General features: G+C 43.9%; 1 protein-coding gene across 5 annotated transcripts in view; it reads left to right on the forward strand.

The window, feature by feature from the left end:
• Positions 1–12,165, forward strand: part of STK11 (serine/threonine kinase 11) — a 189,654-nt gene that overhangs the window by 118,248 nt on the left and 59,241 nt on the right. For 4 of the 5 annotated variants that reach the window (XM_021009112.2, XM_021009114.2, XM_021009111.2 and 1 more), the window contains one exon: positions 163–220. The exons of the other annotated variant lie outside the window; for it this stretch is intronic. In XM_021009112.2, coding sequence (XP_020864771.1) covers positions 163–220 — 58 coding nt within the window. The remainder of the gene's footprint in view (positions 1–162; positions 221–12,165) is intronic. 5 annotated transcript variants of the gene reach the window in all.

The raw sequence follows: 12,165 nt of genomic DNA on the forward strand, positions 1-12,165 counted from the left end.
TCACTACAGAATGCTGCCTTTTCTAATGGCTGGGGTACCTCTTCAGAACAGGAGGAGCAGCACTTTGGGGGTTGAGAAGGGAAGAAATTAGGATAGCATATTTGGGATTCTTTTTTCTTCACTTCAGACTTACAACTTAATGGTTTTTTCCCCCATTTCCAGGCATGCTTGAATATGAACCATCCAAGAGATTTTCAATACAGCAGATACGGCAGCACAAGTGAGTGTTCCTACAAATTTGAGCTTTCTCCCAGGCTCCTCAGTTCGGTAATTTGACCATGAACATATAGAAGTTCCTCGGTCAGCTTTCTCTTTCTCTTAACAGTACCTTCAGATGAGATGTATGTGTCATTTCCACTCTTACCCTTCGTTCTCCTTCCCATTTTTTATTTTATCTATTTATATGGGCGTCTACTGGGTATTTTAAATTTCTAACCAGAAAGTGTCAAATGGAATGATGATAGCTGACATCTATATGGCACTTGATGTTTAAAAAATACTTTACAAAATACATTATCCATATCTCACTTCATCCTTACATTAGCCTTGTAAAGGAGCTGCCCAATTTTACTGATGTGGCAACAGGCCCAGGGTGGGGGTGGGGACATAAAGTGACTAGCCTAAGGTCACACAGCTAGTGAATGATAGATTTGGGACTTGAACCCAGGTCATAATTCATACAGTGTTATAGCTGGAAAGGAATGCAGAACATGGAGTAATAGGTAGATGTTAATAGAGGTAGCTTTTAGCTCAGCGTAACAAAAAATTTCCTCACAAGGAGAACAGGCCCAGAGGGGAATGGTTTAGCCCAGGAGGTAGTAGATTCTGAATCATGGAGGGGTTTCAAGTGGAAGTAAATTAACTCTATTACTTGTCAGGGATGTTTTAGAGAGGACACCTTTCCCTCCAGACCTTGAGATTCTGGGAATGTGAAACGCCTTGAGTTGGAAGAGATGCCAGACATGGACCATCCAAGTCAGAAGAGTCCCTAGGGATCGTCTCACCAGCCCCCATAGTTGACAGGTCAGGGCCCAAGTGGAGAGGAGCTATGTAGCTTATCCAAAGCTAAGTCATAGCATGGCAGAGAATTAAATCAAGCCAAGGCCTTAGGACTCCCAAGTCCAGTGCTGTTTTCTTGTGGGATAGAAATCATAAGTTTTTCTACATATTTTGGGTATGGATCATGATAGGGGGAGAAGAATATGAGAAAGAAGAAAATAAGGCTTACAGATTTAATATTACCAAGTGCTTAGATTTGTCTCCCATTCCCTCTTTAGTGGTCATGAGGGAAGGAGAGTTTTAATTTCAAAACAAAATCAGGAAAGGGTTGTTTTAGCAGGAAGGGAAACTTCTGTCAAGAAGATGCTGAATTACCACTTGCCTTCTTTAATATAAAGTCAGTCGAAACAGATGAGGAGAAGTAGACTAGAGCAGGATATGTCATAGGTCACACTGTTCCTCTGTCAGCATTGATCTTTACTTATTCCCATCCTACTTGTCCAGTTGTTCCTTAGCTTTCTTAGTTGGATCCCCATCCATATTCTCCTCCTGACCTTAGATGTTCCCTAGATCTTCTCCTAGAACATCTTTCTGGTCTATCTCTTGGTGATCTCATCAGCTCTAGTGATTTCAGTTATCATCTCTTTACAGGTGACTTGAAGATCTGTACAGCTAACCCTAATATCATGAGCTTCTTTTTTCTTCTTGAGTTTTCCATTAGTATCCGAAATTCAGCATGTCCTCTGTTCTTCTCCTCAAACTATAACAACAAGATACATGGCCTTCCTCCAGAGCTCCCTATTTCTGTTGTGGCCACCACCATCTTTCTGGTCAGCAACCATCCATAACTCTTCCTTCTCCCTCCCTCAAATCAAATCAGTTGCCAAGTCTTGTCCGTTCTACTTGTACACTCTCATATCTCTTCTCTTCTTCATTTGAATGGGACAGCGCACTAGTTCAAACCTTCAGCACTATCCTTTCTTTCAAGTTATTGCAACAGCCTCCTAATTTGTTTCTTTACTTCTAACTTCTCTCTCCAATACATCCTCCACACATCTTCTAAGATTGCTGTCTTTCTAACACCTAGGCATCATTATATCACTCCTCTTTTCAAAAATCTTATTTGCTACCTACTACCTGTAGCATAAACTAAAAACTGCCCAACTTGGCATCCAAAGTCTTTCATCAGTTGGCTTCAGTCTATCTTTCTAGACAATTCTTTTTTTTTGGGGGGGGGGAGGCAGTTTAGGTTAAGTGATTTGCCCAGGGTCACACAGCTAGTAAGTGTCAAGTGTCTGGTCTAAGGCCGAATTTGAACTCAGGTCCTCCTGACTCCAGGCCTACTACTTACTCTATCCACTGTGCCACCTAGCTGCCCTTAGACATTTCATTTTACCCGTCTTCACTAACTTTATGTTCTAAACAGATTGACCGATTTGTTATTTCCAGGACTTAGCTTTCCACCTCATGGTTCTGGGCCTTGGCTTGTATCCCTGGAATGGCATTCTTCCTTATCTCCACCTCTTAGAGTCCTAGCTTCCTTCAAGGCTTCCTTGCAGCTCCAAGGATGTTCGATTAGCAGCTTTCCCTGCCTAGAATGCCCTGCCTCTTCATCTCTGCCTGCTGCCTTTCCTAACTTCCTTCAAATCTCAGCAAAATCCCACCTTCTAATAGGAAGCCTTTCCCAGCCCCTCTTAATTCTAGTGCCTTTCCTGTGTTAATTATTTCTTTTTTATTCTCCATATAGCTTGTTTGTACATAATTATTGGCTTGTCTTCCCCATTAGACTGCGCTCCCTGAGGACAATGACTGCTTTTTGCCTTTTTTTGTATCCCCAGCTCTTAGCCCAGTTCCTGGTACATAGGAGGTGCTCGATAAATGCTTATTTACTCACTGAATGGCCTAGCTCACATGCTGCCACCTTCTGTAGTAAACTCCCTGATCCTCCCTACTGCCTCAAGATTATCTTGCATTTCTTTACCTGTAAATTAGAAGAAATCTCTTTGTATCCTCAGCACCCAGAGCCATGCCTTCTTCGTTCAAGGTGCTTAGTGAATATTTGTCAGATTGAATCACAGGCGCAAATTCATTAGATAGAGAGCTTAAATGTACTTTAAAGATCAGCTAGACTCTAACCAGAAATTCAGGAACTCTTTTTACATTTTAACACTGTGATAATTGCATTTCAAAATAATTGGTGTCCTTTGTAATCTTTTTTGTTTTATGCATTTCAAAATAGTATTCTGAGAAAGGGGTTCATAGGCTTCATCAGATTACTGAAAGGATCCATAACACAGAAAAGTTTAGAAGCTTGATTTAACCCTTTTGTTTTATAGATAAGGAAATCAATGCAAGTATTTATTAAGTACCTACTGTGTGCCAGGCACTGCCCTAGGTACTAGGGATACAAGTACAAGAATGAAGCCCATTTCTTATGGAACCTACATTTTAATAGGGGAGACAACAAGCCCATATATAACAAGTATATACAATGTGAATATAAAACAAGTCAGTACACCTGGTAGTTTAGAGGTCACACATCAACAGTTGGGGGTGGGGGGTATAAGAAAGGCTTCATTCAGAAGATGATGCTTGGGTTTCATCTTAAAGGAAGAGAGGGTCTCTGTGAGGTGGGCCCATGGAGGGAGTGAATTTCCATCATCTTAGCTAGTGCAAAAGCAGAGGTAGGAGAAGATGGTGTGCCAGGAGGAAGGAGCAGAGCTAAGGCAGGGATCAGCTGGATCCCTGACTGCTGGAGAGAAAGTAATATCCACTGAAGCTGCAGAGACCGGCCAGGGCCAGGTTATGTGTGGCAGTAGGGAAGGGGGGCAAGGGAGAGTTTGAAAGCTAAACAGAACCGTTTCTATTTCATCCTGGAAGCCAGAGGAAGCCCCTAGAGTTGAGTGAGATGGGCAGAACTCTAGTCAGATCTTCTGTTAAGGAAAACAGAGGCCTGAAGAACTTAAATGCCGTGCCCAATGTCTTCCAGACATTAGGCAGCCCACCCTGGAGTGGAAGCCAGGCCTGATGACTCCTGGCCCAGAAGTTGGTTCATTGAGCTGCCATGCCCCAAAGCAAGGTTTCTTTTTATAATCCACCTTCTTGTAAAGCATGGAGACACACTTAACTAGTCTAGTCTGGGTATGACAGATGGAAAGAACTTCTTGTCAGATCTGCACCTCAAAGCTTCTTCAGCCTGGTAGAACTGCCTGAGTTTGTCTTCTGCTAGCACAGAAGTCTTGCCAACATGTGAGGCACAGGAGACAGAGAAAACTGAGGCACAGAACAGGGAATGACTTTGCCAAAGAGCCATTGGTTGAACCAGGATCATGGAGAATTTAATTTCTGACTTAACATTTTGGTTGGCTCTGGAGCAACGTGAAGCAGGCAAGGTCATGGACAGCATAGGGTGGGAAGCCCCACTTTGGGAAGTAGGTAAGCCACTGGTCTGCAGCTCAGCCAGACTGCTGTTTGGGGAAAAGGCTTACCGAAAGCACTGCCTCATCCCGTGTCACATATGTATTTGCCTCTAGAGGTTTGAATACTCCCTTGAGGAATTCAGCCTCATAATCTCTTTGGAAGTCATCCCTCCTGGTACTCATGTCCTGTTGACCCAACCTTTTCTTTCCTTCCCCTTTTTTGTCTGGCTTTAGTTTTAAATAGGTTACACAATTCAGAGTGTGTCACTGTTAAAACAAGTGGCATTGGTCCAACCCCAGAGTACTGTCTTGTTTGAAGATCCCCTCCCCCGATGTTCTCAGCTTTGCCACTCCTCCCATTTTCTTTTGCCCTTTGCACCCCTGTAGGCACAGTAACTGTTTCCAGAGGAGCAGGCATGGTCTGCTGAGGGGTGATAGGGTGGTGGTAAGGCAGTGCAGTCCTCTAGAAGAAGTGGACTAGCTTTGGAGTCTTGAGGCCTGAATTCATATCCTAACTCTGCCACTTACTAGCTAGAAAAGCCACTTCATCTTTCTGCAGCTCATTTCTTCCTATATAAAATGAAGGGTTTGCACTGAATCACCCAGAGGTCTCTTTTAGATATTCTATGAACGCAAGAGCCTATGAACAAAGGAAATAAGTACTTGCTGCCTCCTCTTTTTCCTTTCATTTTCTCCATCAAGGTAAGTAGATCATTTTAAATCATGATGCAGAGCTTAAAAGGATCTCAGAGGACATCTAGTCTAACACCTGAGGAAACTGAGACTGAGAGAGAGGGGGGTTACTTGCCCTGGGTCATGTAGACAATAAGGAGCTGGACACTGAGCAGAGAGGGGATTGAAGCCAGAGTGTTCTTTTTCCGGTTGCAGTATTCTTTCCACTACACTATCCTGCCAACCCCCCGAAAAGTCATCCAGCTTTTGCTTGAAGACTTCCAGAGTTAGGGAGCTCACTGCCTGTCCAGGCAGCCCATTTCACTGTTAGGGATTTCTGATTGTTTTTCCATATATCAAGCTGAAATCTGACTCCTTGTAACAATCACTCTGCTGGGGCTGAGCAGAGTGAGTTTAATTGCTTCCACAAGGCAGCTCTTCATGTCCTTGAAGACAGCGATTGTGACACTCCCTCCCCTCCAGTCTTTTCTTCAGGCTCTGCATCCTCAGTTCTTTCACCTGATCTATATGTGTATATGACACAGGCTCTGTGCTCCTTCTAGAACATCACCCTGGGGCTCACTGAGTTTGGAGCAAGTGGTTGGGGAGATAGGGCTTGGATCTGGCAGGTGGGGTAGAAGTTATTCAGTTCAAATTTTCAAGTTTTAAGATTTGTTATCCAGCTTATTTACCAGGGAATCAAGGAATTTGATTCCAGCATCTCTTTTCTCCTCCTGCCTGATGGCAAAAAATTTTTTGCATCACCATTTCCCAGCCAGGGCCTCAGAGACTCTACAGGTAGGCAGAGCTTACGGGAGAGTGCAAACAGAGATGCTCGCCCCAGGGACTGGAAAGCTCACATGTTTGGAAGGACAGGATCTCTTTCCTCTTCATTGGGCACAGATGCTGCTGCAGCAGAAACTGCTTTTCTTACCAGAACACCTCCTTATGAGGCTGAGGTGCCCAGGAAAGCAGCCTGTGCCTCCTGGATTAGCAGGAATGGGCTTCTCTCCCCCTCCCTCAGTCTCATGTCTCACTTGGCCACAGTGAATGGCAAAGGTCTCTTGCTTTGGCCCTGCCCCCTTCACTAAACTCCTCTGTTGTGTTTCATGCCAACTCACAAGGAAGGATGTGAGATCCTGACATTTGTGCTGGAAACAGGGTGTGCTTTCCCTTACATCAGATGCAAATCTGTGACTCTCTCTTTGATCATAGTCCCCAGATCCTCTGCTGCCTCTCTGTGCTTTAGTTTGGCAGCTTTGGAGAGTGAATTCCCCCTGGGATGCAGTTGGGGTAAGCCGGATGGCTGATAGAGAGCCAACATTGGCCAGCTTGCTCCTTTTAAGGAAAAGGTAAATCTACTTGTGATCCTACAGTGAGTGATCGCTTGAGAGTCCTCCCTTTTTAGCTTTTAGTATCTTTTGATTAGGAAAGCTTAGCTGGTCTAGACAATGCTGCTTTAGCCCTCAAAGCATCAGTTAATGGTTTTGTTTTAAATGGGCTGCATTAGAAAAAAGCTCAGATTCCTGGCTTTCATTTACCAAATAAAATAAAATCCTACATTTTATTTTAAGAATTCCCCAGCACCAGAAGGCCCATATGCAGGGATGGAAATCCCTTATCTGACCTGCCTTCCAGCCATGAGCTGTTCAAGCCTCCTGCCAGCTGAAGGGCTGGAGAGTTACCTAACTTTGCAGCAGCCTAAACTGAGGTCTCCCAGTGAAAAGAAGGTGGCAGAGAGATGGTGTATGGCTCTACCACAACAGTGTCAGTCCTTTTTCCCTCTGCTGGGCTTTGTTAGCCAAGAGGCAGCTTGCTGCCTTGAGGAACTTTGCTTCTATGGCTCTTCTGGAGCACTTGAAAGAAAATTGAAAGTGATGAGGGTGAGGCTGGATCCACCATCAGTCCCTGTTTCCAAGACAACGGTCTTGCCTTTGTCTCCTTCATTTTCTCAGTCACAGACAGGCACGATTGTGCTGCTTGCTCGCTGTGGAACTGGGGGAGGGGGTAACCCAGTGGTCCTGAGGCTCCTAATTGTAATTGTTGGTCTTTAAGTCTTAAAAAGACTTTGTCGACCCATGCCCCACCCACACACTAGGTAAGATCAGCGCTTACCAGAAATGCACCCCTCCTCCTCCTTAGCAGTCCTTTTTGCTTGTCTGTGAGCAAATGCCAGGTGTTCTTGGAACAAACTATACATCTGTTGAGGAACCTGACCTTTAGCTCTTCATTCATTAAATAAGAAAGGAAATGTAATGATCTCTAAGGTCACTTTCAATTCCAAATCTATCATCTTTGCCCTTTTCCTTTTCTTTTGCTCATTTCTTCGCCCATGGGTTGTGTGGGGGTGAGTGGGTATGTAGGGGAGAGGGAGGGAGAGGGAGGGAGGGGGAGAGAGAGATCCTTGAATGCTTGACCCTTTTACCTTCTCACATCCTGTGCCCTTTGGTAAATGAATTCTGTCTATGACCTTGGGTAGATCCTGCTGAGGGAGCAGCTGGAAAGCAGTTGCTGAGGTTTTGATGATGAAAGATTTATTTCCTAACAGCTGAGGCTAGGGATGGGGGTGGCAAAGGGCAGGAGGAGGGATGAACTGTAGCCTTTGTTTGATGTTAACATAACCCAGTGACTCAGAGGCTTTACTTAGGAAAACCATGAAGAGAGCAGGTCAGGAGTAGGGGAACCTAGGTAAAAGTGAAACAGTCCAGGGGCTCTGGGTGTAGCCAAGTTAGTTTGGTCAGCCTGACCCTGAAGACAAGACCTCAGGTGGCTCACAGAGGGCCAGGAACCTCCCTTGTTTATTAGGGGTACAATCTTGTGTATAGCTAAGGTCTGCTTTCTGTAGGATTGCCAGAGTAATAGTCCTTCCCCCACTTGGAAGTAACAGCAGCCCCAAACACTCTGTAGCTGCTTCTCTAGTGACTTTTTTTTCTATAGAGGAGGAGCAAGTTTGACTTAAAAGGAGTAAGGAAGTTCTGATGTTGAAAAGAATAAGGGTTTGATTTAAAATAATTGTATGAGCTACCAGATGAAAAGTGCTCATTAAATGCTGATTTCTCTTGCCATTCCTGCCTCCCTGGCAGGATTTCATTTCTTGTCATCTGGAAGGATTTTCAGTTCCTATGACTCTTTGAACAAAGGTACCCCATGGTTTTGTTGAGCCACCAGTCTGACTGGGTGCCATTTCATTTAATTGGTTTTGTGGAGTGGTAGGAGTTCCTGGGCCTGTGTTTAACACCTTCCCACCCACCCCTGTGGTCCCTTTTTTCATTTCTTTCTGCCTACCCAACTATGTGGCTAAAGGGTTAATTTTAGTAAAATTACTTTATTTAATACTTTATGAATAATATAGTGGGAAGTAAGTATAGTCGAGAGACATGGGATTCTAGTCTATCAACTAAATATGTGGAAGTTACTTTCCAATCTGAGCTTCAGTTTCTCCTGTAAAATAAGGGACTTGGTCTGTTTAGGTAATACAAGAGCCCTTCTAGCTCTGACATTCTGTGTTCTAATGGCCCTCTGACTCCTGTCTTGTGTTTTAAGGAGCTTTCTACCAATGGCATTCTGTAATTTCTCCCTAATACTTAGTTGCCTCTCTGTCATGCTGCAGGGCTTTGTGATAGGTGAGGTTTCAGGGGTAAAGAGAGATCTCTTTCCTGTATGATTTGAATCCACCTTTTTTAAGAGTGAGACTCACCTGAGTGTTCTGTGGAGTGCCCCTTCCCCTTTTCATTCTCCTTCACCTGCTCAGGTTCTTTGACAACCACTCTTCAGATCCCCCCAGCTCTGCTTGCAATGAATTCTGTGTAAGCTTTGACTTCAGCAGTGTTCACAATTGAAAATTTGGAGATATGAGATTATAGTTTTGTCATTGTGTGGGTTCTTTCAGCCTCTTTTAACAAGATAACAAATTCAGCCTTTGGGTCAGAAAATTGCCTTCTGGAGACTGATGTAAAAATCTTCTTCCTTTCTACAACCCCCTACAATTACATTGGTATAGGAGGGCTGTGATTTGACTATGAAGTTTGGAATCTGGCTGACTTGATGGAAATCACAGAAGGGAACTCTGTCTGCTCCAGAGCTCAGCTTTCCTATGGAATCACTAAGAGCCTATATCCAGTCTCCAAGAAGCTAATGGCCCTTGGAGGCAAAAAATAAACTACTTGAAATAACCAGCTCACAGGCTGCTCTCCATTGAGGACTGGCAGTGGGAAACAGGCAAATTTTCCAAATGGTCACTTTCTCCTGATTCACTTGAGTGAATGCTAATGGACCATTTTGAATGAACCAAGGGCCTTGTTTCTATGGTACCTGTCACCATAGTATCCAGCAAGGTACCATGGTATCTAGGTGAGCTGATAAGATAAGCCTGTTAAAGCAGAAAGGCAAATAAGGAAGGAAACAGGCTATGCTCCTGTTCTCTTCTTCAGAGACCTGACTAGGATGTTGGGGAAGAAAGGAGAGTTGACTTGCTTAAAGAGGACTCCCTGAGGATAGCATTAGGGCATGCAGGTCATATGTCCTCCTAAATCCTAAGGCCTCAGGAAGCTTTTCCCTGACATAGAGTCCACAGCTTGCTTTAGGTCACTGGCACTATAGGCCAACACACAGCTTCCCAGTAAATACCACTATAGATGCCAGGTGTTTGAATCTCCTTTTAGTCTTGAGAACATCCCTCCCACTGGCCTCTTTGTAGTTAATTAAATCCCCCTCTCGGTCAGTGCTGTCTTCATTAACATAAATACATATGGAAATATTTGAGCTCTCCCAAAAGAGGACATGAATGAATGGTTTCAGCAGCCCAGATGGCTCTCTACAGGCTGATGATTAACTGGCCTGCTTAAATCAGATAGGAGGGTAAGCCAGAGAAATGGGGTCAGCTCCCATATCCTAGGATCCCCGCCCTTTACTAGCTCCCTGGCTAATCCCCTGGGAGTCTCTTTCCAGCAGCCCCCTCCATTGCTGTAGTCAGCTTCACTCACTATTTCTTAAGGAAGAAATGATATGCGTTTTTAAAAGGAAAAAAAAATCCTGCTTTTCGTCTTTTTAGGGTTTCAGGGCCAGAGAATTAATTATACAAATAATAATTGAAGTTCCTGTTTTCAACGAACTTTCAACAACTTTTATCAGTATTGCGGAGATTCTCCCCAATTTGTCAGGGTTTTTTTTTTCCCCAGTCATATCTGATTCTTCATGACCCCATTTGAGGTTTTCTTGGAGTGGTTTGCCATTCCTTCTCCTGCTCATTTTACAGAAGAGGAAACTGAGGCAAACAGGGTTGAGTGACTTGCCAGGGGTTTCACAGCTAGTAAGTGTCTGAGGCCAGACTTGAACTCAGGAAGATGAGTCTTCCTGATTCCAGGCCCAGCGTTCTATCCACTGTACCACCTAGCTTACTCACTGGGTCCACTGTAAATTTATGTTAGTCAGCAGGGCTCTTACTAGGCAGTTTTTTTACATCTTCCTAATTAACTCACTACTCCCTCACCACAACTATACCAAACTTTATCATCCTCCCTAAAACCTTCCATGGCTTCCCCTCCCTCACCTTCTTAGTTGAGAATCTTTGCTCATATTTTCCTGAAAAAAATTGAGGCTCCTTTGTCCACTGATCCTCATCTCACATTACCTAGACACCTTCTGCCACCATCTCCTTTTCCCCCCATCTTATCAAGGAAAATCCTTCTATCCCCTCTGTCATCCCCATATAACTAATGTTTAGTCTCTTCCTGTCTATTGGCTGCTTCCCTATTGCCTACAAACCTACTCATGTCTAAGTTAGCCTCAAAAAACCTCTTACTTGATCCATAGCCTCTAGCTATTATTTACTATCTCTCCTCCCTTTTGTGGGTAAACTCCTTCCCAAGGTCATCTAAAACAGTTGCCTGCACTTTCTTTTATTCGCTTAACATTTTATACTCTGGCTTCTGACATCATCCAACTGAAACTGCTCTCTCCAAAGTTAATAATAATCTTGTAATTGCCAAAATTCAGTGGCGTCTTCTCAGTCCTCATCCTTCTTGACCACTCACTGTACAGTCTTTGACATTGTCAGTCATGTTCTTCTCCTTGATATCTCTTTTCTTTAGATTTTCCTGTGATACTACTTTTTTCTAATCTGACCTCTTACCTGTCTGACCTCTCCTGCTCATCCTTTGCTGGATCTTCATCCAGCAAAAGTCATGCCCACTAATCAAAGGAGTCCCCTAGGGCTTTGTCCTGGGCCCTCTTTGCTTTTCTCTCAACGAAAATTTAGGGGCAGCTAGGTAGTACAATGGTTAGAGTACATGTCCTGGAACCACAAAGACTCATCTTCCTGAGGTCAAATCTGGCCTCAGACACTTACTGGCTGTTTGACCCCAAGCAGGTCACTTAACCCTGTTTGCCTCAGTTGCTGCATCTGTAAAATGAACTGGAAAAGGAAATGCCAAACCACTCCAGTATCTTTGCCAAGAAGACCCCAAATAGCATCACAAAGAGTCAGCAACTGAAAATGATTGAACAACTGTTTCCTTTGGTAATCTCATTAGCCTTCATGGAATCAGTTATCATCTCTATATAGACTTTCTCAAATCTGTTTATCCACCCCTAACTTCTCTGCTCACCTCCAGTCTCACATCTCCAATTACTTTTTAGACACCTGTGAACATACAGATGTCCTGTAGACATCTTAAACTCAACATGTCCAAAACAGAACTCATTATCTTTTCCCCAAAACCCTCCCTCTTTCTAGTCTTCCTAATTACTGTCAAGGCATCACCATCTTCCCAGTCCCCCAAGTTCACATTCTAGGTATTATCCTCAACTACACACTCTTACTCCCACCCTCCTCTAAGATCCAATCTGTTGCCAAGACCTGTCGATTTTATCTTCGTAACACTTTTTTCCTTTGACAATGACACCATCCTGATCCAGGCCTTTATCAGCTTGTGCCTGAAGTATTGCAATAACCTACTGGTTGATCTACCCTGCCACAAGACTCTCCCCCTTCTAGTCCATCCTCCACTCAGCTGGCAAAGTGATCTCAAATTGAAAATCTACTAGAGCGCTTTCGCTCGCACTCTCTCTCTCTCTC

This window comes from Phascolarctos cinereus, unplaced genomic scaffold (assembly GCF_003287225.1).
Source record: "Phascolarctos cinereus isolate Bilbo 61053 unplaced genomic scaffold, phaCin_HiC Scaffold_4;HRSCAF=312, whole genome shotgun sequence".
Lineage (NCBI taxonomy): Eukaryota > Metazoa > Chordata > Mammalia > Diprotodontia > Phascolarctidae > Phascolarctos > Phascolarctos cinereus.